Source organism: Calonectris borealis, chromosome Z (genome assembly GCF_964195595.1).
Source record: "Calonectris borealis chromosome Z, bCalBor7.hap1.2, whole genome shotgun sequence".
NCBI lineage: Eukaryota > Metazoa > Chordata > Aves > Procellariiformes > Procellariidae > Calonectris > Calonectris borealis.
The window spans coordinates 75849707-75877201 of record NC_134352.1 but is presented as its reverse complement, the minus strand read 5'-3'; the positions used below and the strand labels follow the sequence as shown (position 1 = coordinate 75877201).

General features: G+C 45.2%; 1 protein-coding gene across 2 annotated transcripts in view; it reads left to right on the top strand.

Annotated features, from left to right (window-relative positions):
* The window catches only part of LOC142075954 (phospholipid-transporting ATPase ID-like), a 74032-nt gene extending 46537 nt beyond the window's left edge, over nucleotides 1–27495 (top strand). For both annotated transcript variants that reach the window (XM_075138148.1, XM_075138147.1), the window contains exons 13-28: nucleotides 3394–3602; nucleotides 5766–5809; nucleotides 7400–7565; nucleotides 8336–8524; nucleotides 9384–9499; nucleotides 10933–11097; nucleotides 13542–13653; nucleotides 14717–14822; nucleotides 15620–15767; nucleotides 19184–19367; nucleotides 20858–21081; nucleotides 21948–22031; nucleotides 22954–23199; nucleotides 23839–23977; nucleotides 25267–25397; nucleotides 27248–27495. In XM_075138148.1, coding sequence (XP_074994249.1) covers nucleotides 3394–3602; nucleotides 5766–5809; nucleotides 7400–7565; nucleotides 8336–8524; nucleotides 9384–9499; nucleotides 10933–11097; nucleotides 13542–13653; nucleotides 14717–14822; nucleotides 15620–15767; nucleotides 19184–19367; nucleotides 20858–21081; nucleotides 21948–22031; nucleotides 22954–23199; nucleotides 23839–23977; nucleotides 25267–25397; nucleotides 27248–27469 — 2485 coding nt within the window. In that variant the 3' untranslated portion in view covers nucleotides 27470–27495. The remainder of the gene's footprint in view (nucleotides 1–3393; nucleotides 3603–5765; nucleotides 5810–7399; nucleotides 7566–8335; nucleotides 8525–9383; nucleotides 9500–10932; nucleotides 11098–13541; nucleotides 13654–14716; nucleotides 14823–15619; nucleotides 15768–19183; nucleotides 19368–20857; nucleotides 21082–21947; nucleotides 22032–22953; nucleotides 23200–23838; nucleotides 23978–25266; nucleotides 25398–27247) is intronic.

Genomic DNA, 27495 nt, shown 5'->3' with positions numbered 1-27495 from the left:
AAAGTAAATGGCACGTTCTTTGATCTGGTTTTAGGGCTCATGTGAGGAGTGGATTGCCAGGTAAATAGGTGTAATCAGTTGAGGATCCATAGTATTTGGTGCTATATGGGGTCCATCTGTCAGACAAGGAGAAGAGCATTTTCGGCATAGGCTTGCAAAGCTGGTTGAGAGGGCTTTAAACTAATGTTGCCAGGGGAGGGGAACCTCAATCCATCCCACTCCTACCAGTTTGATGCCACGGCCAGCAATAGATGCCCAGAGCCTGGAGAAGGATGACAGGTCAGCAGGAGAGCACCTGAAGAGCAGCACAAAGGAACCCCAGCCAGTAAGACAGCTTCGTCGGGGACCCAACTTAAATGTCTCTATGCAAACGCACATAGCATGGGGAATAAACAAGAGGAGTTAGAGATGTGCGCATGCCTGCAGGGCTACGATTTTATTGGCATCACAGAGATGTGGTGGGATGGCTCCTATGATTGGAATGTTGGGATGGAGGGATACAGACTCTTTAGGAAGGACAGGCAGGGGAGACGAGGAGGGCGTGTTGCCCTCTATGTCAATGACCAGCTGGAGTGCATGGAGCTCCGCTTGGGGATGGATGAGGAGCCAACTGAGAGCTTATGGGTCAGGATTAAAGGGAGGGCAGGGACAGGAGATGTTACGGTGGAGGTCTGCTACAGACCACCTGACAAGGAAGACTGAGTGGATGAGGCCCTCTATAGACAGATAGGAGCAGCCTCACGTTCACAAGCCCTGGTCCTCATGGGGGAATTCAACCACCCCGATATCTGTTGGAAGGACAACACGGCAGGGCGTAAGCAATCTGGGAGGTTTCTGGAATGTGTTGATGATAACTTCCTTCTTCAAGTGGTAAAGGAGCCAACAAGGAGAGGTGCTATGCTGGGCCTTGTTCTCACCAACAAGGAGGGGCTGGTGAGGAATGTAAAGCTCAAGGGCAGCCTTGTCTGTAGTGACTATGAAATGGTGGATTTCAAGATCTTTAGGGTACCAAGAAGGGTGCACAGCAAGCTCACTACCCTGGATTTCCAGAGAGCAGACTTTGGCCTCTTCAGGGATCTGCGTCGTAGAGTGCCATGGAACAAAGCCCTGGAGGGAAGAGGGGCCCAAGAAAGCTGGTTAATATTCAAGGATCACTTCTTCCAAGCTCAGGAGCAATGCATCCCAACAAAGAGGAAGTTGGGCAAAAACGCCAGGAGGCCTGCATGGGTGAACAAAGAGCTCCTGAGCACTCTCAAAAACAAAAAGGAGGCCTACAGAGGGTGGAATCAAGGACAGGTAGCCTAGCAGGAATACAGAGAAATTGTCTGAGCAGCCAGGGATCAGATGAGGAAAGCTAAAGCCCTGATAGAATTAAATCTGGCTGGGGACATAAAGGACAACAAGAAAAGCTTCTATAGGTACATCGGGGACAAAAGGAAGACTAGGGAAACTGTGGACCCTCTCCAGAATGAAACAGGAGACCTGATTACCCAGGATATGGAGAAGACAGAGGTACTCAATGACTTTTTTGCCTCGGTCTTCACCAGCAAGTGCTCGAGCCTCACCACCCAAGCCACAGAAGGTGAAGATGGGGACTGGGAGAATGAAGAGCTGTCCACTGTAGGAGAAGATCAGGTTCGAGACAATCTAAGGAACCTGAAGGTGCACAAGTCCACAGACCTGATGAGATCCATCCGTGGGTCCTGAAGCAACTGGCAGATGAAGTTGCTAAGCCGCTATCCATCATATTTGAGAAGTCATGGCTTCCAGTGAAGTTCTCGCTAACTGGAAAAGGGGAAACAACCCCCATTTTTAAAAAGGGAAAAAAGGAAGACCTGGGGAACTACCGACTGTCAGTCTCACCTCTGTGCCTGGGAAGATCACAGAACAGATACTTCTCAAAGCTATGCTAAGGCACATGGGACAGGAGGTGGTACGAGACAGCTAGCATGGGTTCACCAAGGGTAAGTCCTGCCTGACCAACCTAGTGGCCTTCTATGATGGAGAGACTACATCAATGGACATGGGAAGGGCTACCAACGTCATCTGTGTGGACCTCTGTAAGGCCTTTGACCCGGTCCCCCACAACATCCTTCTCTCTAAACTGGAGAGAGATGGATTTGATGGGTGGACTGTCCGGTGGGTGACAGCATCCAGCTCTGGAGCCGTCAGCACAAGAAAGACATGGACCTGTTGGAGTAGGTCCAGAGGAGGACGACAAAAATGATCAGAGGGATGGAACACCTCTCCTATGAGGACAGGCTGAAAGAGTTGGGGTTGTTCAGCCTGAAGAAGAGAAGGCTTTGGGGAGACCTTATTGCGGCCTATCTTCGAAGGGGGCTTTGAAGAAAGATGGTGGCAAACTTTTTAGCAGGGCCTGTTGCAACAGGACAAGGGGGAATGGTTTTAAACTAAAAGAGGGTAGATTTAGACTAGATGTGAGGAAAAGGGCAGTGAAACACTGCCACAGGTTGCCCAGAGAGGTGGTAGATGCCCCATCCCTAGAAACATTCAAGGTCAGGTTGGACGGGGCTCTGAGCAACCTGATCTAGTTGAAGATGTCCCTGCCCATGGCAGGGGGGTTGGACTAAGATGACCTTTAAAGGTACCTTCCAACCCAAACTATTCTATGATTCTATATGAGCAGAGTGAATGTCGCCACTTCGCAGAGAATGTAGTGCTATGTTAGTTATTGCAGATAGGCAAGCAGGGGTAAAGAATAGGCAATGCGTCCATGACACTCTCAAAACCTTGAGGTTGGGGTGTAGACTGAGTGGGACTGCATAGTTTATCATTGCACTTAACTCTTCAGACAGCTTTGCTACTGACACTCTCTTTTGTGTTGGTAAATATGAGGAATTAATCCCGTTCCTGTCCAGTGCGTCACACTAGCAGCAAAGTGGAAATTCATGTCGTCTGCAAGCTGATACAGCTCCTTGGTTGTATTGAGTTACACAATGACTCGCTTGTTGTGGAGCTCTGGGTTGTTTGAGTGGTGGCTGTGCTTATTCCCCAGCACCAGGCTCACCCCAGCCCAGAGCCCTGCTGGAAACAGTCCCCATCTGAGCACCAGTCCCAAAACTGCCCCAAGTGAAACCCACTGCTCCTGCCTCACTTTTCAGTCGGAAAATTCTGAAATTTTTCAAATACATTTATAAGATGTTGTTTTATAAATAAAGGAAAGGAATTTGCTATAAACCTAACAGATCATTTCAGCAGGACTTGCTTCATCATTGCTTACTACAGGCAATTCAAGGACAATCTGATGAGTACACCCTGTCATTACCTTCAAAGTTGTCTTCTAATTGCAATTGCTAATGGTGGTGCTGAAGATAAGGATCTTGTCCCTTAAACTAATGAGTATTCCATCACCTTCTCTTTTTGTTTCACCAGTGTAGAGATTATACGCCTGGGTAACAGTTTCTACATTGACTGGGACCGTAAAATGTATTATCCGCTGAATGACACGCCAGCTCAGGCCCGTACCACTACACTGAATGAAGAACTGGGGCAGATCAAGTACGTTTTCTCAGACAAAACAGGAACTCTCACTCAGAACATCATGTGTTTCAACAAGTGCTCCATCAACGGCAAATCCTACGGTATGTTATCTATTTGTCTTATTCTCTGAGTTTTATTCCATTGCATGCCTCTTTGTCCACAGAGACTAAATGTGATATCCATAGAGAGTGTCTTTTAAGAAGCTGCAGTGATCAAATGCAGGGCTGCCTGTCAGGGATGCCTGGACAGCCCTGATTACATCATTTGCATATCTTAATACCATTTTCCTGTCCCTTGTTTCCCCTTTTTGCCATGCTTTTACCTCCCTTTTTCTGCCCCAGTATCATCCCAATTAAAGAACCTGCACCTTACTACTTTTTCCTCATTGGTCCCCATTTTACTACATCTGTACTCAAATTTCTTTCTTTCTGATATCACTACCTAAGTAATATCACACTTTTGTGATGTTATGGACATGGTTACCCAGGTATTGCTAACCCTGCAAAACATAACACATAACTCACATAACTAACTCTCTCTTAACCACTTGTGAAATCAGCCAACCTTCATGGGGTTATCTGCAAATTTTGTCAGCTTCTCACACTGTTCTCTCTCACATTCAGCAATTTCTCATGTCATGAGCAGTGGTTTTTGATATCCTGTTCAGGTAGCTGAACCTTCGGTCAGCACCTAGTCAATGGCCTGGTCATTTGTCTTTAGTCCTGACATACTTTATCTACCAGATGGGAGAAAATTTTGTAGGGAGTTGGAAAAAATGGGAAACAAAAGTTGTTACCTATGTTAGATCCTAACAGTCACTGACTTAAAAGGCTCGTTCATTGTATGGCCCCGGGCAGTTTTCTTCATACTGCTCAAGAGGTGCTAACAATTCACAAACTGACTAATTGATTAATATCATTAGATTCCCCCAGAGAAATTAGTCACCGCTTATTCGTAGATTGATGCTTGTTTTGCCTGCGTCAGACCTGCTGATGGACCAGCGTGCCAGAAAGATGGTCTTTTTTTTTCAGTGCTATCAGCTGGCCTAATAAAAGAAGTTATTTCTTCCTATAAATCTTGTTTTACGTATATTTGGAGACCACTGTATCTGAAACAGCGCTACTCTGCTAGTCAACTTTAGTGCTGCTAAACAGTTTGAAAAATATTCAGTGTGTTCATTCATGTGTCCTTAGTTGACTTTTCCAAAGTGGATGTGACCACTAACACAGATATAGGGTGTAGGTTCAAGAAATGAATGAGAAATATGCGGAAAGAAGGTGGACAGTCTATAGTTTTCTAAATGCTTAGCTTCTTCCTAGGAATGTACTTCTTTGGATTTGCTGCTCAAGGGCATTTGGGAAAGCCATGCTAGAAAGGATGAATTAGTTCTGCTGCCAGGGAAGGTACTCCGGAGGCTTAAGCTTCCGATTGGGAAGGAGGTGTCCAAAAGCCTCTCTCTTACAATTCCCAGGGGATCAATTGATGTGCAGTTCTCAGGAGAGATGACTTCTGAGTTCATTCTACATCCTCAGGGCTTTTGTGAGGGAGTACCAGTATCTACAATTGACTTTGGTCACAGTTGAGGTTGTTGGTGCAGGTATGGATCTATCATTCATGTAATTCACTGAATTTCAATCTTATTTCAATGAAGTGTTGAATCTGGCTAGGCTGGGCACAGTTCAGACCTTCCAAGTGAAATTTTTCTTCAGGCAGAAGAAGTTTCAATAGTTTCCTGGAGATGAGATGTCTTCCATTTCTGTGACTAGATCATCAATTCAGGGAAAATGAATAGAACAGTCTTGCTATCTAGATGTGGGAAGAATGGGCTTTGACAACTCCTTCTCTGTGGTAGTCCGGGGACTGTTGCAAACCCAATACGATCCAGGAGCTGGGTTTTGTCTCACATTCCAAAGGGAAGGTACAAGAGAAGTCATGCCCTGAAAGCACCTTCATTTTCCTCCCAACACTACGTGGGTTCACCTTGAGCCAAGTCTTCTTTACCCAAATGCCAGTCATTTTTATGGTAACCACTTTGTGTTTCAAGCATCTGTCAGGCTCTGGATTTTGTCATGGATTAACATGGAAACTGATTGATATGAATCATCAGTCTCCAGTGCTCATGTCAACAAGATATTTATGCTTACTGAAACTTTTTAATTAGATACTAGCTTCAAAACACTTTAACCAATTTTTGTGGTAGAGGAGCTCATAGACTGCACTTATCTGGAGTTTGTGGCTATAACCTCAGTCTTTCTCACTTCCAGGTGATGTGTACGATATGTCTGGGCAAAGGATAGAAATAAATGAGGTAAGTGCTCAAGTGCTATCAGGATCTGTGCTTTCAGTGAACCTGCCTGCCTAAGTGCTAGTGGACACAACCCACCCAGGCATAGTTCATGCTCTTGACCCTGCAAGAGCTGATGCTTTTGACCCTGACAACAGGAATGTTTGTTCTTGTGGATGTCAGAGGATTGCTAGAGTTGGATTCCCTTCCAGTAAGCCTGGTTTAAACCTGCGGGTCGGGTAGCCTGAGTACCCACTGTTCCCTCAGCTTCACATGACATCCTAGTGCACGCACAGCTCTTCTTGAATACTTGGCCATTGATGTTTGTTGGAAACTTGGACATTGGTGAATTTTATTATCCTTGGCAGTTAATTAAAGCTTTGATGGGGAACCAGTGAGTTCAGTTCATATTGATAATAAGGTCACTGTCAAATTCCCCTAATGTCTGGACATCGGAAAGTGTAAAAATGGGTGACTTCTCCATTTCTCTCTAGCCTCTGCTTGCTGGCACAAACCCACGTCTTGAATTTCTAAAATGTCTGAAAACTGTGTGCAGTAATCCAAGTAACAAACGGCGAGGTGATGATGAAAATCCCATTCCTCGTTCCAATGATTCATTTTCAGGCCATTTAAAACTTAAATTACCCACTGAAATTGGCTATTTGTGCCCAGTGCTGTGCCTCCAGACTGCCCTCGCTTAGGCAGCAAAATGCAAAGGGCTGACTTGCCTGGGGAGACATGCTGGTCTCCTGCCAACCGGCTGCCCAGCAGCTCCTCCTATCCATGATACTCGCCGGAGCAGAGTCCTGCTGCCCACACATCCACGGTGTTGCAGTGCCTGGACCTTGCTGCGCAGATTGGGGGTGGGGGGGGGTGGTGTCTGTGCTCTTGTGGTAAGTGCTAAATGTCAGCTTGCAGAGGTCAGAAGGATGGCTCTCATTCTGGAAACACTGAGCTCATTGGGGATGGGGCGGGAGTCGGAATCGTCCCAGGCAGGCTTGGCAGTGCATTCCTCCATGACACATCGTGCTGTGAACTTCTGGCCATTTTTCCAGTACGTTCCCCTCTGCTTGGGGCTCCTTGTTTTTAGACAAAACGGGCAGTGCCTGCGGAGTTGAACCTTTACATCACTTGTCTGTCATCTTTTTTCCATATCAGGATTTTTTCTTGCTTTGGGAGAATAGGGTGGAGAACACAGCCTTTTAAGTTGTTTTAAATTGGGCTTCCACATTCCCCTATCACAGGCGGCCACTGACATCAGGAGCATGATGCCTCCAAGCACGCATGTGTTGAAGGCAGGCATTTTTTTGTTATAGAAATCCTTCGGTGGGGATCCTGTAGGAGCATTTGCTGTCATAGAGAGAGGCATCTTTAGCTAACCAGGTTCTCAGCCTGAGGGCTGCTCTGAAAGGCACCTCAAGTGCCTGTCCTCTCCTCTGATTCAGTAGCTTTCATGACCTCCCACTTACTTAGTCTCACCAATCTCTGTCAGGAACAGCCCTGCAGGAGAAGGCCCTTTGTAAATGTAAGGAAGGGAGAGGGGCTATGATGGGCAGGCATTGGTGTACAGGCATATAAGAGCTCCACAAATAACATCGAGACATATTTTTGCAGAACACAGAGAAGGTTGATTTCTCATACAACCAGTTAGCTGATCCGAAGTTTGCCTTCTATGACCATAGCCTGGTTGAAGCTGTGAAGCTAAGTGATGTCCCGACGCACAGGTTCTTCCGGCTGCTCTCACTTTGTCACACAGTGATGCCAGAAGAGAAGAAGGAAGGTGAGGACTGTTGAAGGCACCAGACTGAGTGGTTACGTACACCCTGCACCACAGAAGCTGTTATTTGTCCTTTTGGCTCCCTGGTGATTTTCTGTAGTATATGGCTACACAAAAATCAGTGTCTTTGGAGATGTCACATGGGAAGAAAAAGGGCCTCCACTCCCTGTGTGTTCCTGTGGTGGAGCTGACCCTACTGCAAGCACTACATCTCTGGAGTGCGAAAACTGCAGGTGCCACAGCTTCCCTGAGGTGGCAAATGGCTTGTCCCACTCCTTCTGTACTCTGCACCAAGTCCCATAAAGTAAAGAGCACAGAGCACCTATCCACTGGAGACGCATTAGCTCCACTCACCCAGTGTTCCCGCAGGTACTGGGTCAGTCTCCTCAAATCCCAGACAGAGTGAAAACTGTGTTTTAAAGGCTAGAACCATTAATTGACACATATAAGGTGAAAACACTGATGGGAAAAATACATGCAGATGTAACTAGAAGGGGTTAAACCCAAGGAAGTTGTCCTCTCAGTGAGACCTGTTGGACTCCAAAGAGAGTGATAAAAGTCCCCAAAAGAGTCTAGGCCTCTTGCACTGGTCTGGAAGATGGGTTGATGGGACATGATGGAGATATGTGGACAGAAGGTGCTTTTTAGAGCTGCACCTCTAGGCATAGACAGAAAAGCAAAGGGTTAACTGCTATATAATGTCTTTGATTTTGTATTCGTTTAGCCTCAGAAACAAGGCAGAAGCCACATTACTTTTTTTTCTTGCACGACAGGTGACTTGGTGTATCAGGCCCAATCTCCTGATGAGGGAGCCCTCGTCACTGCTGCCAGGAACTTTGGATTTGTGTTCCGGGCTCGCACACCGGAGACCATCACTGTCATGGAAATGGGAGAAACAAAAATCTACAAACTCCTAGCTATCCTTGATTTCAACAATGTTCGCAAGCGAATGTCTGTTATTGGTATGTTCTCTTTGCTCCCTTCTTTCCTTCCTGACTTTTTAGGCTCTCAAGTTGGCCCTCATTCTGCTGTGATGCCCTTTCCTAGGAGACCTCCTTTGCAATGCTTTCTGAATAACATTTACTTCTGAGCGCTTGAGATGGGCTGCCTTGACTTTTCAATTACACAACAACAGTGCTAGCTAAATACTTAACTTAGGCAGGTGGGAGAACATCTTAACATCTGAACCACAACGACGGAGCAGCCTCCTGAAGACACTAAGCTTTTTACATATCTTACTTCCCTCATGTCGATGCAGGAAAGGCCTTCCTTCTAATCAGCTTTAAAATTATCAGTGAAATCTGAGAAAGTGGGAAAGGAGAAATCAAGGACAAGTAGAAAGGCCCACTTTCCCGAAAGGAAAATGGAGAAATGATTCAAGAAACCTCGTGTAGCCTTTTTTAACCCTCCAATATCCTCAGATATTTCAGGAAGTGGAATAACATAACTGTAGCAAGAGCGTGATAGTACCTTTACTGGTAGGAGCAATAAGAGCAGCAGCACCAGTTCCCTAAGAACGAATTGTTCTTGACTTTTGAATGCAGATGTCCTGCCTGAAGTGCTGCCTGTAGGAACCACATAGTGCAACAGAGCATCTGCTCAGACCAATGCAATCTGGGTACAGTTGCCTGTGCTGCTACTGCTAAGGTAGAGTGTAGTTGCATTATTGTCTTTTCTAAGCAAAGCTTGTCTTGATTCCTGGGAGTTTGCCAAAACTTGGTGGAGTTTGGACACCTCTAAAAACCTTTCTTTGTTTTGATGGAAGTGCTGTGAATCCCAACTGCCTCAGTCTGGGATTTGTAGCATTTCTTTTCCTCGTAGTGCGGAGTCCAGAAGGTGATTTGACTTTGTACTGCAAGGGGGCTGACACCATTCTTTATGAACTGCTTCATTCATCCTGCGACTCTCTCAAAGAGGAGACGACAGAACACCTGAATGTAAGTGTTTCCTTCTGCACAACATCCCTCCATTTGATGGTCTCCTTTTCTCCAGGTGTGGAAATGTATTTTGTATTGAGACAAAAAACAGATTTCAGAAGCAGCACCCAAGCACTATTTTTTTTAATTTTGTTTTTTTGTGGGGAACAGAGAGGAAAATAAATTTATAAAGCCTTAGATCTCAAATCAGTTGCCTAAGCATGGGCAGCAGGTGCCATCTGAACTGCTCTAGAATATCCAGGACAACTGGACACGGATGGCAAATACAATGCAGAACATTCAGGAGACCTGTATGCCTCTGGAGTAGGAGCTGGAAGCCAGGCAGGATAGGTGAAACACCTGAAAAGGCACAACGCATCTGTGTTTTGGCAACTAAATTCCATCCAAGTCTGCTATTACTCTACAACGCATGCACCCGATGCACTCAAGCATGCCCTGGATCGGAATAACTCAGGTGATCAGTAAAGGGCCACAGAGCCGTTTACCTTCTTGAATACAATTCAGATCTGCAGTGATTGCGATCCGAGAGGTGTCAGTCAGAAGGGACCGGGCAGGCGCTGGGACATACTCACCTCCCCTTCTACCAGATTATATAGGGGCATATTGACTGGGCGGCAAGGAAAATGTGTCACTCAAACTTGTGGCCTTTTAAGTTGTTGATGGTTTGCACTGGGAGGTGGTTACTCACGCAAGTGGATGTTTCAGCCAATATTTACTCCAGATACCAGATCCTGCTGGTATAGTGCAGAGCACAAGATAACAAAAAGTTTTGCCAGAGGGGGTGTGCAGTAGCACAAAGATCTCCGCTCGCTGCCTGGGGCAGCCAGAGAAAGTTGCTGCCGAAGGAGAGGGCAGGGCAGAGCAGAGCTGTTCCTGATGCACCTTTACTTCAAGCCTGGGGGAACACCCCTGTTTTCACAAAGGGATCTCTGTTATTCCACCGAACACTGAGAGCCATACTGTCAATCGCACCTCTGCAGAAAGCACAGTTACAAGAACTTGCTGAGATGTCATGACTGACTGTGCTCACACTGTGCATTTCAGCCAGCATTTTTACCCTAAAAATGTTGAGCCCAGGTCCAAAATTCGAGGCTGTGTTCAGTGTTTATTTAGGCCTCACTATTATTCTGAATCTTATGTTGAGAAATATGAACCTGAGAAACAACTGCCTGCTCTAAAGCTTTAGAGCCAGAAAGTAGGAACGCATTTCTGAATTTATTCTTTGTAAGGACCATGGATGGCAATGATAAAGTGGTCTGGAACTAGTAAAAAGTACCCCAAGGTTTGTGGTCTAAGTTGTGATTTTTTCACCTTTCGTCTGCAGACTTTAGACAAGAAGTTTTGCAAATAGCCGTTTGCTTTCCGAGGGTCCTTTGTAAGCCCAGGTGAGCAGACCGTTCTTTGACCTATTCTGCCTCACCACTGTCTCGCAGGAGTTTGCTGGTGAAGGTCTGAGGACACTTGTGGTGGCCTATAAAAACCTGGATGAAGACTATTTTCAGGACTGGATCGGGCGTCACCATGAAGCAAGCACTGCCTTGGAAGGACGGGAAGATAAATTGTCGGAGTTATATGAAGAGATTGAAAAAGACCTAATGGTTGGTGTTTCAGGGAATCTGGGCCAAGCTCTGGGGGAGGCAGCGAGGACGGTGGTTTGTCAATAAACAGCTCAGTATGACTTCAGTAAACATTGCTCTGCAAATAGCTCAGTGGGTTGTGTGATGGGAGCGGATGGGAATATGGCAGTCCTAGGTTTTCACTGGCACCTCCGTCAGGAGCACGAAATTGGGGTGTCAGCCACCAGTGCAAGGGAATGGTTTTATTTTAACTCATGTGGGTGTCAGAGTAGCTTTCTCGTGACGAAGTGACATAGCAGAGCCTAAGGGAGATAACATGGACACAAATATTTCATAGCTATCCTTTGTATGTGCAAATTTATTTTCCTGTCTTTGAAATGGCAGGCAGTGAATAATCCCCAGCACCCCTCCATTTCAGAGAGTGTCTTCTTTGTTCTTGCAGCCCTGGGCAGGATGGGGAGGTCATGTCCATGAACATGTTTGTGTCAATTTGAAATGGGGCTTAACTGTGATCTTCAAGTCATTCTTCTCTCCCTGAGTGTTGTTACAGCTTTTTGAATGCCCTGGGGGGTCTGCCTGTGTTTTAGAGCCGTGAATAATGAATGAAAAGGATGTGTGGGATCTGAGGGGAAGCAATTCAGCTTTTGCACTCGTAGCAGTGCTTTCCTGAAATCTTGGAAATCCTGGGAGCCGCACCATTGCTCCTTCCATTAGCTGTACGCTCAGGATGCCAGCAGTGCCTGGGAAGAAGCAAGTGTGAGCCGAGGAGATGCTGACCTCTGGAAGTTGCATAGTCCACAGGGCAGAGCCTGCTGCCCTTCTGGGTCTCAACAGAGTAGTGGGAAATGCTGATCCTCTAGTCCAGAGACTACATTGTGCAAATGCCCTGTGGTCATGTTCAAAGCAGGAAAGATGGAGGTTTAGGAGGTTAAGGGGCCAGCTGTTTTGCGAGAAAGGATTATGAAGCTCATGGCCTGAGTAGAGAAAAGGTCACGGGCTCACAGCAGGAAGAAGTGTGGCTCAGAAGAAAACACTGTTTACATCAGACCCTTCTCTGACCAGGAATGATTTTACTTCCCCAAGGTGCTGTGGGAAGAACAGAGGGTGGGTGTAGGAAAGCCTGGCTTGTGACAGAGAATGGGTGTGAGAGCCAGAGTCACTGAGGAAGCAGATGGGTCTTGTAGAGGTGTAGAGGACTGCCAAGTATCATAGTCTGCTTAGTGGGCAAGAGCAGAAGTCCCTTTGTGTGGCAGGCTCCTGCTAGGGGCCCTTAGGGGGAGTAAGGATATAAGGACACAAGGGATGGAACATGGTTAGATTCAGAGAATAATAGTAAAAATACTATTTATCAGTGATTGATGTAAAAACTAAGGAAGATCCACAGTCAGGAAGGCATCACAACTGTCCCTCCAGTTGCTCTTACACGAGGTCATGGGCAGACAGGCAAAGACCTGTCAACAATACTATTGTGCCTTTCTGCAGCTCCAGAAAGACAATGGCTGTGGGAAATGCAAGCCCCTGTTCTCTCTTCCTGGGCATATTTGACATCAACGTCCGTCTTTGGCCTTCCAGCTCAGACTCAGGCTGCCAGGGATGAGCAGGTGCTCCCAGGAGGTGGCTTTGCATGCTACAAGCATTTAAGCTTTCGCTAGCTGGACCAGGGACTACTGCTGTAAAATGTGGATTGTGCACTTTTGGGGACCCTATAGAGAAGTTCCGTCAGAGCTGTTGTCTACATTGTTAACACTCACAGCTGATGAATGATGAACACCCCAGGAAGCCAAAACGGATCTTGGGCTTAAAGCCAACCTCTGAATTCAGTCTCCCAACAGCAGGAGGTAGGTGGTAGCAGATGCTGCCTAAACCTGAGCTAGCAGTGAAACCTTCATGTCCCTTTGATGATAGGTTAAAGCCACCAAGTATCTCCAAAATGCAGAAAAAGCAGTAACTTTAAAATAATGAAGGTTTGTGTCCTGAGCAGTCTGTGGTTTAGTTGTGTGACAGGGTTGAGCAGAGGTGGGGACAGGTCTGTTATGGGCTGAAGAAGATGTTTAGCAGCCAAATGACAGCTGCAGTACAATATAGCTGGGAGCAATCTCCACACTAGAGGATGCATATGGAGGTTTGGGGACATGGACGCGCAGCTGTCTTTGCCCCTCAGTTAAAACTCTATCTGCTGTGAAGGGGACATGTGGAAGAACACAGACCTGTAGGTCTACAAACACGTTGGCAAATAATTTCATGATTGTTCATGATTCATTTGAGTCTGGGGGATTACAGACTAGAACATTTGCAGGATCAGGGCTCTACTCTGTACAGTAAATTTGGTGAGGAAGAATGAAAATCAGTACAACCTTATTCCTGGATTTCATTTGTATTTGCTTGAATAATTGCCTGGAGGTCTAATGCTTTCTCCTTTGCTAGCAATGCGAAGATTTACCAGTTCTCTGCCATTTTCTGTTAAGCTACTAGGTGCCACAGCAATTGAGGACAAGTTACAAGATGGGGTCCCACAGACAATTGAGACTCTTGCCAAAGCCAACATTAAGATATGGGTTCTCACTGGAGACAAGCAAGGTAAAGGGGCTACAGCTTTGGATGTTTCTCTTCTCTCTCACTGGTGGGATGGCTCTGCTAAGACCCATATTCTCATTCTTTCTCCTTTGAAAACTGCACAAAAGACAAACTTACAGGGCTTTGCTTCATTGCCAGCTAGGCAAAACTCCAGTTATCTGGAATTAGAGCAGATAACTGTAGCTAGTACCTGTTCTTAATTCCTGTTCTAAGGCTGGAAGCAGTGGGAAGGCAGCATCCTTTGCCTTCGGAGAGGTGGCAGTGAGCATCCCATAGTCCCTATCATATGCTGTGAAAAGGTGTCATTTTTGTACAGTCAACCGTCCTGGTGAAGAAGGTGGAAAAAATCTTGTCCTGCTTTCCAGGAACTTTAATGCTAAAGTGAATGTTGGGTCTGTTTCACTTTGGTCCTGGCATTAATGATCCAGAATAGAAATGGAGGAAACTTAGGCTTTTGGAGAAAGCATTAAGTTGGAAAGAACGGTAAATAGACACCAATGAATTCTTTTGGAGAAACAATGGTGTTTCAGGGAGGACAAAAGTGTTTGCAAATAATTTCGTCCAAGAAATGAGCAGAGAATTTTTGAGAAAAAATAAATATTTCATTTTGTCATGTTCCAAGTATAATAGTTTTGCTTATGAAATACCAAAATAATTTTTTTTCAGAATTTTCTGAACAAAATACTTTTATACTCTTCTTCAGAACTATGGTTTGGGGCTTTTCTGGGACCAGGGGGAGGGAAAGTTAAAAATCCTGAAAAAATTTTTTTGAATCAACATGAAATGTTTTTTGTTGCTCCAAGTATGTTGGCCAAAGGGTGCTTTAAGCTTTTTCATTTTGGTAGAATTATTTTTTTCTGTGGCCTTGTGAAGCCCAATTAGGGGAGATTTGCTGCTACATCCATCAAGGGGACTCTCCTGGCTCTCTTAAACTGTGAGTCTGAAAGGCTCAGAGCTCTTTTGAGTGAGAAAGAGAGCTTTTGTCCTGTGTGTAAAAAGGCCACAGAGGAGGTGGATGAGTTTGGGGCTGCTAGGATGGGTCATCTTCCTGGTTTATTTTTCCCAGAGACGGCAATGAATATCGGTTACTCCTGCAACTTGCTGAACGATGACATGGAAGATGTTTTCGTTATTGAAGGCAGCACATCTGATGACGTACTTAATGAGCTGAGGTAAATGGCTGAAATATACAGCTTCATTGCTGTGCACTGACACTATTTCTATTTTGTATTACTCCATCTTTTTTTCCTGTGGGCTTTACTTGGTGCAATTCATTTAAGGACCTTAGCTAAGGGGCTAGCTGGCTCCCTGGAAGATCCAGCAGCTAAAGACAATGTAGAAATTTCCTCTGAGGATAAACTCTGAAGCTCCTTGATCCAAGAGGTCAAATCTAGATAAATGTATAAGAAAGCAGAGTCAGGCAGGCAATATTAGCTAACATTCGACAAGTGATCTGGAGCCACAAAGCCTTTGGCTCCAGGCTTGAGCTATCTGTTGCTCTATTGCTATTGCCATTCATCCACATTGCGGTCCTTTGTCTGGACATGGTCCTTTTCTAGAATTATCTGGAAATCTACCTTCCTCCTTAGCCCCCTCAGTAGACACAAGTTCTTAGGTATAGGTGGAAAATGGGAAAGTTTTTCAATCCTTTTCACTTGAAATAGGTGGTTGCCAGACAATATGCACAGAAAACTGGGATGCCCTTCGGGATACTGTCCTTCATGACACTCAGATGATTTGTTTGACTTTAAATCAGCACAAGTTTAGCACACACTTGTTACAGTTTCAAAAGCATGTGGATGATCTGCACAAAAAACCAGCAGCTAAACTATGCACGTTGTTGTAGGGATAGAGGAAAAATTGAACTAAATTATCAAACGGAAGCATCAATTTTTTGATTGATAAAGTTGATCTAATAAAACATACATATCTTTACAAGCTTTTCATTATTATCCTGGATTTTTTTTAGGAATGCAAGGAAAAAGATGAAGCCAGACTCCTTTCTGGACAGTGATGAAATCAACATTCAGTTTGAAAAATCGTCAAAAAAACCAAAAGTTATACCTGATGAGCAAGCAAATGGGGTGTACGGTCTGGTTATCACCGGCCACAGCCTGGTAAGGAAGGTTCAGAGTCATGTTAGGGCTGAGTTCTCTGAAGAACTTAATGTGATAGGGACATACTGGGAGTCTGAAAATGCTTTAAAAACTTAGCTCTAAAGGACCGGATTTTTTTCTTCCTAATTGAAGATTAGGCTCAGTGGTTATCTAAGACATCAAAGGTGATGGGCAAGGTTTCAGAAGACTGGAACGGGGAAGAGTTGGCCCTGATGTTAGGTGAACAAGACGGGTAGAGTAGCTGTATCAATTTTCATTTCCAGAAAGATACTAGAAAAATAATCGGGCAGTTTATGGATGCAGCAAGAAGATAAATTAACATCAGACATGGGTTTCAAGTATGCCAAGAGCGTGTTCTACTAAATATATCTGATATAACATATATTTAACAGATAGGATATATATCTTATAACTCAACTAATAAATTGTTTGATGGTCTCTCCCATGACATTCTTCCAAGCAAACTGAAGTGATACGGTCTAGATGAAATTGTTAAGTGACAGATGCAAGACTGCTTGGAAAATATGGCTCTTAAGGGTTCACTGTTGATCTAAAACAACAGTTAAGTGGCATCTGCAGGGGGCTATCCCACATCTATTTGATATTCAGTGTTTGCATTAACTGCTTAAAAAAAGAGCAGATAATACCAGGCTGGGAGAAACTGCAGGCATGATGGAGTTCAAGATTGGATTTGAAAACAATTTTAACAAGTTGGAGAAATACTTTGGAAAAATGGAGAATGCAATTCAGTAAGAACAAATGCCTTGTTCTCCATTTTCACATCATCAACTACACACATACAAAATCAGAGATATGTATGTAAAAGCATCATCTGTTAGACTTGTGAAGAAAGCCTCCTGCTTCATTTGACATTGGTAAAGTCTTAGCTGAAATAATTCAACTTATTTGGGCCATTTTCTTTAGGAAAGTGTAAACCAACTAGAGAGAGTACAAAGAAAACTGTAAGAGTAGTCAAGCATGACCTGGAAAGCATAGAGGAAAACTGAGAGAGTTAGGACTTTTGAGCCTGGAGAATACTGATCAGTCTTGGTAATACTTTTCAAATAATAACAGGTAAATGAAGTAATTGAATTCAACTGAGATAAGAGAGTTTTGGGTGAAATGTCTTCCTGGTGAGAATAGTGAAGTGCTGGAATAGATTTTCCATCCACGGAAATTTTTTAGAACATATTAGAGAAAAAACAATTTAGATAGATACATTTCAACCTGTCTGTGAGGAAGGCTTAGTCTAGATCAGGTTTATTTGTCTATTGTATTTTGCTTTCCCAGATTGCACGGGAAGCAAATAGGTAGACATGGAAAGAGCTGGGAGGTGCTGCCTTTCAGAGACAAGATCATAGAATCATAGAATCATAGAATCATACAGGTTGGAAAAGACCTCTAAGATCATCGTGTCCAACCATCAACCCAACACACCATGTCCACTAAACCATGTCCCTAAGTGCCTCATCTACACGTCTTTTAAATACTTCCAGGGATGGTGACTCCACCACTTCCCTGGGCAGCCTGTTCCAAGGCCTGACCACTCTTTCAGTAAAGAGATGCTTCTGTTCCCTGTGGTTGCCTCCTCTCTTGATAGCAGTCCAGCAAATTTAACTCCCAGCTCTATGCCAGCCTGGCAAATTACTATTAAAAAAATCTCATCTTGCTCCATTTTTGGCTTATGTGCCATGTATATGGATCCTGGACTAGAGGGGACACTTTCAGGCAGAGTCTAGGTTGTCAAGTACCCTCTCTCCCTCGTTTACACTCGCTCCCTCTTTAACTCCAGGGCCTTAATCTTTAAATCCCCACTGCAAAACAGACAAGAGCTCTATCAAGTTCTCTGCATCTGCATAGGTGAATCCTCTGAGATCCCAGCTGGCTGCGAGTCCCTGCCTGTTCCTGCTCCGTCCCTTCAGCCTGCAGCACAGACCCTGAGTGCTTTGCTATAAAAGCACCGCTGGCAGCGGTGTCAAGCTTTCTTTTTATTCCTGGAAAACCACACACTCACCCACACCCTGGCAAGGAGATATGTCCCACAAAAAGAAATTCAAATCTGGGCTGTATGGGAGCAGCCAGCCCACATAGCCTGCAGCAGAGTGGACACGGCCAGTCTTACCAAGGCCATGGCTTTCTCCTGGGTGTGGACCACAAGGATAGTGTGGACAAAACTGTATGTTATTTATTTATTTCTGTAAGACTAGAGCTTGAACAATGGTAACAGTGCTGACACAGTCGCATTCAAACACAGCATCTGTTCAGTGCCATATCTCTATGTGCAGATGGGTGGGATGGCAGTACTGGGGCTATGCACACATGTGGTCTTGCTTCAACAAAGTGAGTGAACAGAAGTACATTAGCATCTGTAATGGCATCATCATACTAACTGATTTGTGTGCAGTTCTGTTAATATACGATGTAATAACATTTTGCTAGTGCTGTGCAGTGAGGACGTTGTGGCAAAAGCATTTCTAACTGCGCTGACCGGCCGGTACTAAAGCTAAACCATGAAAAGGTCTTTCTTGTTGAGCAAGCCTGCCTGCCACTGACGGGAGGGAAGCAGCGGCGCTGGTGATTCACAGCTCTCTGTTTCTAAAAGGAAGGATATCGGGCCTAAGGATTGTTTGCCTTATGCAGAAAAGGCAGTGGGCCTGCTGTAATGGCTCTGTGGAGGAGAGAGCCCTGTAGATTCCTTCCATGCATATCTACTGAGAAGAGACACCAAAGAACAGAGCCAAAAAGCACGTTCTGAAAGAAATATGAAAAGCTAACACCGCTCCCTCCTCCTCACGCAGAGCTGGAGGGGTGACCAGACATCCAATTATCTCTGTGCTTCCCGAATAGAAATAACATGGCTGATCGATTTAAAAGGACAGCACTCAGAGCAAAGTTGCCTTCTCCCTGGCTTTGTATTTTGCTTTGTCATGCCCATCTGAGCTCAGCTTTTTCCATGTTTTTTTTTAATTAAGTACTCCCAAATTGAAATCTCTTCTATTTATACCACAGATATCCCAGAGCTTAAAAAATAAACAAAGGGATAAGCAGAGACTGTCTTGCATGGAGATAGGCAAGGTTGTCTCAGGCCCAGCAGCAGCTTCGTTAATTTAGTGCTCCTGTTGTTTGACATTTCTGCTGCACTGTCAGGTTCCATCAGCCAGAGCAGCTGTTGTGCATATCCAGCTGTGGTGCACCCGAGGTGCAAGCTCATAGGTGTACGCTGCGTGGCATGATGTTGCGCAGTGTGGATGCTCCCCGCGACTGAACGGACGGATTCACTTGGGGTATCTCATACCATCCTTCTGCCGAACGGAAGAACTAGCTCAGTTCTCACTTCCTTCCCGCTGCGTGCTCTTTGTCAGGCCACGAGTTGCTGCTGGTCTGATCTGAACATCCCCTTTACTCCTTCTTCTCAGGCTTACGCGCTGGAAGGGAATCTGGAGCTGGAGCTGGTGAGAACCGCCTGCATGTGCAAAGTGGTGATCTGCTGCCGGGTGACTCCGCTGCAGAAGGCCCAGGTGGTGGAGCTGGTGAAGAAATACAAGAAGGCTGTGACCCTGGCAATTGGAGACGGCGCCAACGATGTCAGCATGATCAAAAGTGAGTGACAGCTGGCAGCCAGCATGCTCTAGCAAACTGAGTCGCGGATGTATTTGCTATCTGAGGCGGCCTAGCAGCAGGAACACATATCTGAGTGCCTGCTGTACCACCCTCTTTGTGGCACCAAGCTGTGTCCCAAGTTTTGGCAGGTTTCTAGAGGGCACCGTCGCTATAGGCTACTCGTGTCTCCTGCCTTCCAGGACACACAGGAGGGCCCTTTGCTGTGCTCCCACCACCAGGATCACCGGAAGCTAAGGTTGCATTTACTGCCTATTTCTCTGTTTCTACCTTAGAATAGACAAAAGCCCACCGGGGCTGTGACTTGTCCACCTGTCTGTCTGCATCGCCACCATCACAAAGAACAAAAAGTTTGTTTCAGAGAGGGCCTGTCTGCAATGCAGAAAGAAAATCTTCATGCCTGTAAATAGTCTGTATAATGTTACATGATTTTTTTTAACATTTCCATGTGGTAGGGCCATTTGTCAATTACCTCCCTTGAGTTATAAATCACGGGCTTCTAAGCCCCTTCATCCTTGAGCATCATTTGATGCTGCATTACCTAAGTGAATTTATGGAAAAAAACCCTAACTAGGTATAATTAAATTAAGATTATTCAGAAGGGCCTATTGCTAATCTTCCTTGTGTTAATTTGCAAGAATTGATTAACTGGAGTCTTTTAATTAAGAAAGAAAAGGCTAAGTAGGGAGCTTCAAGGGAATAAGTCAGGCAGTCAGTAAAGAAAGGATAAGAAAAGTTAAAGTGTACATGATAATTAGAAACTAACCCACTCCCCCCACGAGAGGGTTGCGACATTGGGATTTTATCAATTCACTGTTCCATGGAAACCCCTGAATCTAACCAACCTCCAGCCATCAAGGTTGTTCTCGTCAGTTAAAGCTGTATGATTAGCTGTCACATTAAACTTATGTCCATGTTTAATAAACCCAAGTTACTATTAAAAAAGTCGTAACTCTTCTATCTAATTATTTGATTGAACCAATAAAGCCTAGGAAATGTAAAAAGGCTTCAGTCTGCCTTATAGCACTGTGTCTGAGAAATCCATAAGGGGTTTGAAGATTTTGCTTGTCTGGAGCAATATTCTAAGGCTGTTGGAAGGTCATGCATGCATGTAAATACAAGTCACATGTCAATATAAATTGAAGTTATTTTTTCATAACAGCAGCTGTTATGAACCACAGCATTTATGCTGTTGGAAAACATTCAGAATGAAAACATGAATTGTCATTGAGGGTGTAATTTCATTCAAATAATACAAGCCCAGTTACTGAAATGCATCACCACAGCCAAAATCATAATGCTGCTGAAAGAATTATGCCCCCAAATTTTTTTTTTTTAATAACTTTACATATGGCTTTTTATAAAGGCTGGGAGGGAATTAACACAGTGTCCCAGTGCAGGGAACTCATTTAAAAAATGGGGCAATCAAAACTGTCAGTGTAATGACATGGTCAATAACCTTCTCGTTGCAGCTGCCCACATCGGGGTTGGTATCAGCGGCCAGGAGGGGATGCAGGCGGTCTTGTCCAGTGACTTCTCCTTTGCACAGTTCCGTTACCTGCAGCGCCTGCTCTTGGTCCATGGCCGGTGGTCCTACATCCGCATGTGCAAGTTCCTCAAATACTTCTTCTATAAGAATTTTGCCTTCACGTTAGTGCATTTCTGGTATGGCTTCTTCTCTGGCTTCTCAGCACAGGTAGGTCCAGCTTCTGTTTTCTCATGGTCATGTCTAGCATTTTCAAGTAAAGTATCTGGAAAAAATTTAAAAGGAAATAAATTGAGCCACACCCGCCCTGCCCCCTTAGTGAATGGCACGCAGGTCTGTCTTCTTCAGCTGTATGAGTATAAAGCAGATACTGCTTCCTTCACTGTGCTGCTGGTAGAGGACAGATGCCTGAAGACATTTAGGTGCATTATGAAGCACGTAGATACCCCGTGGGATTTCTGAAAGTGTTCAAACTGACTACAGCCATGACACAAGGATACAGATTACACAGAGGCCTGACCAGTTTGGTGCAGATCTGTGTAAGACCTATGCTTGCCCTACTAGCACATTTGAAGCAATCAGTTTAATCCCAGGTGTGCTTCAGCAGCTCACACGAGGAGCAAATCTCCTGCAGTGAAAAATTTAGTGTTAGTTTAAGATAAACCCATCTCCAACCCAACCAGACCCTGGGAAGCACAGATAGTGTGCAAGTGTTACCCCGGGGCTGAGGGTGCAGGGGTTCAGGCAGGGCGGCTGCTGTCTGCCCCTGCCCGCTGGCTGCCCGCCGTGGAGCCCTGCTCCCACCCGGCTCTGCGGTGCCGGGGCAGGGTGTCCTGCTCCGGCTGCAGCCGGCAGTGGATGCTGAGCAAACAGGGCTAGCATAACGCGATCCTTCCCCCATGTATTCCCACAGCTTATGGTACGAGCCGTTTAGAGCTGGTGAGCTTGAGTCACCTTATACTTTCGGTCTCAGTAGCGTCTCGAACCAAGAGGTTCCAGCATTTAATTATGTATACTTTTGAGAAGAAGGAAAAGGCAGCCTTTTGCTAACTCCATGCTCTGTTTTTTTTCTTTAGACTGTCTATGATGAGTGGTTCATTACGCTTTACAATTTGGTATATACCTCCCTTCCGGTGCTAGGAATGAGTCTCTTTGATCAGGTATTGTTTCTATCACCGCTTGGATTTTTTTATAAGGGTTTTATCTCTGGGTGCTTTGAGCTGGTTCCGTGAAGCAAAAGCAGCTGACTTTCTGGCTAGCTATTGTGGTAGCCCCTAAAATAGTTTCCTGCCAGTGAGAATTGAGAGCACAAAAAAAAGATGCACCAGGGAGGAGATGGTATATTGTCCTGATTTGGCCTGTGGGTTTCAGTGTGTGCTGAGACTTTTGGGTTAGGCTGTTGACTACAGTAAAAGCTGCCATTGCAACGCTCCTCTGAAGTAGTCACATCTTATTAGCTCTGTTCCTGAAGCCTGACAAGTGACTTTTTAATGACCACCCAGAAAAATGAATGAACTAGAACTCTGAAGACAGGTTTTCCAGGTTCAGTCTTTCCAGTGGAAGTCCTTCTGCAGTAATTTCAAATACACATTTCTACTTCATACGCTATTACTGTTCAGTAAGACATAGGAGCAATAAAGCTGCTCCTATATGCCTTTTACAAGTTAAATAAGTAGGAACTTGCTGCTCCACAATGGTTCACAGTGTTCAGTTCTGGACACTTAAGGCATCCAGGTCAGACAGCCTTGCCTGTGTGTGTACCCAGGGGAGGTATTTTCTATCCCTTAGCTTCAAGGCAGGTCTCAGGAGAGCAGACCATGCAGTCTGCTTAAGATGAAGTGTACCTTCATTTATTTTGCAGCGCTTGTGAGCTTTCTCTGCACAAGAACGGTGAAATTCAACATGGAAAATGTGTCTAGGTGACCTCGGCATGTGGCACGCTCGACAGCACAACTGAGTGAATTGTGTGCTGAGCCTTTTCTCATGGAAATGCATGTCACAGGGACATGGCAACCCTAAGTGGTCTTGTGTGGTCAGTTGGGTAGGTGCCAGCAAATCTGACCATCTCCTGTCTACTTTCAGGATGTGGATGATCGTTGGAGCATGCTGTTTCCTCAGCTATATGTGCCTGGCCAGCAAAACCTCTATTTTAACAAAATAGTGTTTGTCAAGTGCATGTTGCAAGGGATCTACAGTTCCCTCATTCTCTTCTTCATCCCCTATGGGGCCATGTACAATACAATGAGAAGTGATGGGAAGGCCATTGCTGACTACCAGTCCTTTGCACTGATGGCCCAGACCTGCTTACTGATTGTGGTGTCTGTACAGGTAAGGCATCCCAGGTAATATTTTTAGGAATTAGTTGTTGTTTTATGGAGGCAGCATCTGGAGGGCCACTTGGGATCTTGATAGCATTGTATTTGCTGCTGCATCTTGCATTCTTGCAAAAAAAAGTCTCTTGATACCAGATTACTCTCCTCAGTTCAACAGAACAACAGATTTGTATGTTATGAAAGGTCAGCGTGACAGGAAAGCAGAGTCTTTTTCTTGGGAAATTTGCAGTCATAGCAGACAAAACAGTTAAGGCTAGGAAAAGAGGAGGACTCATTCCAGTTTTATGGGAAGGGTTTGAAGCACAGGACTGTCTGTCTGCTATCAGGCAGTTATTTATAAGGTCCCCATTATGGGGCCGTCTCTGAAGCCTGGCCCCATGTGTGATGCAGATGCTAGGCCCCCACTTGCTGGAAGAAATAGCTAAAACTTGGGTGGTACAAAATTCAGGTGGTACTAGCAGGATGACAGAAATTTCTTAAAAGAAAACCGATCAACCACAGCTCGCTAGATAATGGTTTCTGCTGTCTGAGGTCTTGTAAAGCAGGTGTATAAAGCAGAGGACAAGCTGTGTTCAGCACAGATCTGCTAAATAATTAAGGCACTGACAACAGCTGTATTGCTCCATTCTTTCAGATTGGCTTGGACACCTCTTACTGGACAGTTGTGAACCAGTTCTTCATCTGGGGCAGCCTTTCTGTTTACTTTGCTATCACCTTCACCATGTATAGTGATGGCATGTACCTGATCTTCACAGCCTCCTTTCCCTTTGTTGGTAAGCCCTGGGACAAATCTGGATTGCACTCAAAATGGGCATACTGCAGGGCTTAAATCTGTCAAGTATTTCTAGTACATGTTACTGCCTCTCTAGAGGCGATAACAGAATATATTGATCACCTTTTCTACAAGAAATGCCAGGGTATTTCTGAGGGCTGCTGGGAATGCTTATTTTGAATCCCATCCATCCAGGTGAATGTGTGCCACATTCACTTCCTTGCATAAGAATGCACATTCATATGCAGCCGCAGGAATGGCCTTTTAAATAAACCTACTGAGCTGGCTGGAATGCTTTCTGCTGCTCTTTCATATTCTATATGGCTTTTAGCATCAAAAATGCTGAGTGAGAGAAGACAGAGTGTCTATTCAGTTTCCAAAGACAGGTGGTAAGTCACTTGCCAGGGATATCTCTATCTGCTGCTCTGTTGGTACTACATAGGTCAAATTAGCCACAATGCTGAGGGCCGCTTAATAAGGTCTCAGTCTGAAACCTTTTTTAAGGAAAGTGTTTCTAGTCTGGACTCAGACAACTTGTTTACTTTAATTTCAGTGGAGTTGTATTACAGCAGAATTCGGCCAACTGAAAAGAAAACATTCAGCAACTTTATCGCCAACAACAGCATCATTAAGCCCTGTAATGAGGGTTTTGCAGACTATTTGTTCTAACTTAAATTCTTTTAAGTTTTGGAGATGCCAGAAGTGAACATTTTGGTTTCAAAGAAGGTGGCAGTGTCACGCCAGCACATGGCAGTTGCTCTGCCAATGCACCCATTAGGCTACATTGTCCATGCAGACACCCAGAGAAACACATGCTCCTCTCGTAACGGGCTGTGATCCTACCGTCTGCTGGGCAGTCAGAGTCGGTACTCCATATGCTTCAGGAAATGGTGCTGGAAAGTAAGAAAATAGTATTCCTCCTTTTGCACTAGAGTCCTGGCAAAAGGTGAGAGGGCTGGACTGCTGCTGAAGAAGGTCTCCTGAACATTTACATCAATCCTTTGCAGTGATTTGACTCTTTGTGCAGAGATGAGGCATTTGCTCTGACATCCTTGTCTCCCTGAGTTGTGGCTGCAATTGTGTCTGGACATTGCATTTTTCTTTGTTCATCTCAGTGATATTGTGTTGCTATCCTCTCTACAGCAAGTTGTTTTCACTGTTAGAGATGGTGTCTGCTTTATATTTTGGTCTGTTTGCCAAGTGCTTCGGAATCACAGAGAGTGAAAGGTTCAGGTGAATAATGGTTAGAGGTGCTACTGTTATGGTTTTAATCATGCTTTTGTTTTTCAGGTACGGCTCGAAACACCCTCAGCCAACCAAACGTGTGGCTAGCAATCTTCCTCAGCATCATCCTCTGTGTGCTGCCTGTAGTTGGCTTTCGATTCCTGAAGGCTCAGTTAAAGCCAACTCCCAGTGATAAAGTAAGGAGATACCCTATTAAACCAGAAATGCTGCTTACTACCACCTAAGCTTACCGTGGAGCCATATTGCATGGGCTTGGCATCGCTCAGAGTGTATGTCTCCGTAGGTGCAAGTGCTGCCATCCTTCTGTCCCCTAGTCCCTTAAGAAGGAGGACTGAATTTCGGTTTTGGCACAGTTCAAACCATCTGCAGCTGGGATCAAGCCTGAGATTATTTAGATGTGGATTAGATTGCAGTGGAGTGAGGAAGCTGCACTATTTTTAGGTGCAGGGTTTAAGTGCTGTGGCTCAGTGGCAAAGGTGTGGTGTGTTCCTCCTGCCCTGCTGCCGTAGAGTTTTTAGCCTGGCAGACCGCAGCCCTTCACCCTCCACCCAGGCCTACGTGCTTGCTGGGGATTTTTTTTTACTTCGGAATTTACTTCATTTGTAACCAATGATTATATGCCCCCTCTGAAACCAGCTGCCCTCCCATCCCCAGGAATATGAAGATGAGGCCACTACGGCAGGGAGAGGCAGGGAGAGATGGAGTGGGCAGAGAGCGCACAGCTCACTACAGCCAATGGACCCCTCAAGAAGATCGGCATAAACACAGCTACCCGGGCTGGCTTTCAAACAAGAGCATCTGCTAAATGCTGCTGCCACCTGGTGCTTCCTTCCTCTTCCTGCACTGAGCTGCGAGACACGACTGTCTCAGTAGAGTCCCAAGGGCACGCACCTCCATGCTGCTCAGTGACTGCCCTGATCGCCCCCGGGATGTCTGTGAAGCTCCCCAGGTGCTCCAGGACTGTTGGAGAATGAGCGAAGGAGAATTCTCAGCCCTTGCAGAGGGGGTAGGTGGGTGCTAGAGAAGACTGCTAGGTAGGGAGGTCCTCAGGACACACTTAGAGGCAGTTCAGGTGTGTAAAAATGGGCTGAGTTTACTCTTCAGTTGCGTAGAAGCCTGACACAGCTGTGGTCCAGAATCCCAGCCTCAGAGCTTGGGTTGAGCATCTCTCTCTAGCGCAAAATCACTTTACTTTTCTACTTCCTCTGGGGAGTGAATTGTCACAGGAGAGGAGTGTTTGGGTTTCCTGCTGTATGGAAATCCCCAGCAGGCAGTATGAGAGGAACTTAAATACAGATCTGATGCTTAGAGAGGCCAAGTACCTACAGCAGCCACTGTCCCAAACAGAAAGGAAAGTGGTCCGGTGGCTGGGGATTCTGCTGAGCCACGGGCACTCAGTACTGGCTTCCTGCCTTTGTCAGCCACTTTCTGAAAAGATGCCTGCCGCAGATGATCTCGGTGGCCACGTGTGAGCAGAGTCCACTACCTGCAAATAAAGTGCATTATTTCTTTCCCTTCTGCCAAGGAATATGAGAATCTATTGATCACCATTCTCACCATAAAAAGCTTTTACATATTGGAGATCCCCTGTAGTAGTCTCCTTTCTAGATTAAGTAAGCCAATTTTTTAATGTTTCCTTATTTGTTTTCTGGACTTCTGACTACTGTTGAGATGACTTTCACATTTTGGGTTATTTGACTGAAGTGCCTAAAAGAGCTGCAGTAATACCCCAACCGAGGCATCGCAGAGCTGTGAGGAACAATACATTGAAATCATTCCCCCCCATGTCTTACAGACCTCACTCCCATTGAAGTCTCTTAGAGTAAGATTTGCTTTTCCTTTTACCAGGCTGCCACCCTGTGCTGCCAGTTCAGTTCTTGCTCTGAAACCCCTCCTGCCATCCTGTTTTCTCAATCATTTTTGGCTTTGAACCCCTGCTTCAGTTACTCTTCCTTTGCTCCTCTTCTACTGTGCTTATGAATAATGATGCACTTCCCATTTTTTCCATCTTATTTTCTGATTTCAGGTCCTGCTCAAGATTAAAGAAGCCAAGAAAAGGCCACCTCCACCCTCACCCAAGAGACGCCTGCGTCGGACCAGCACCCGCCGCTCCGGCTATGCCTTCTCCCATCAGCACGGCTTTGGAGCACTCATTATGTCTGGGAGAAACATGCGGCCAAAATCACCTTTTGCCACAACGGGAACATTTTCACCAAATAGTGACAAATATAAGCACAAAGGACTGTAAAAAAAAAAAAAAAAAAAAAAAAGAAA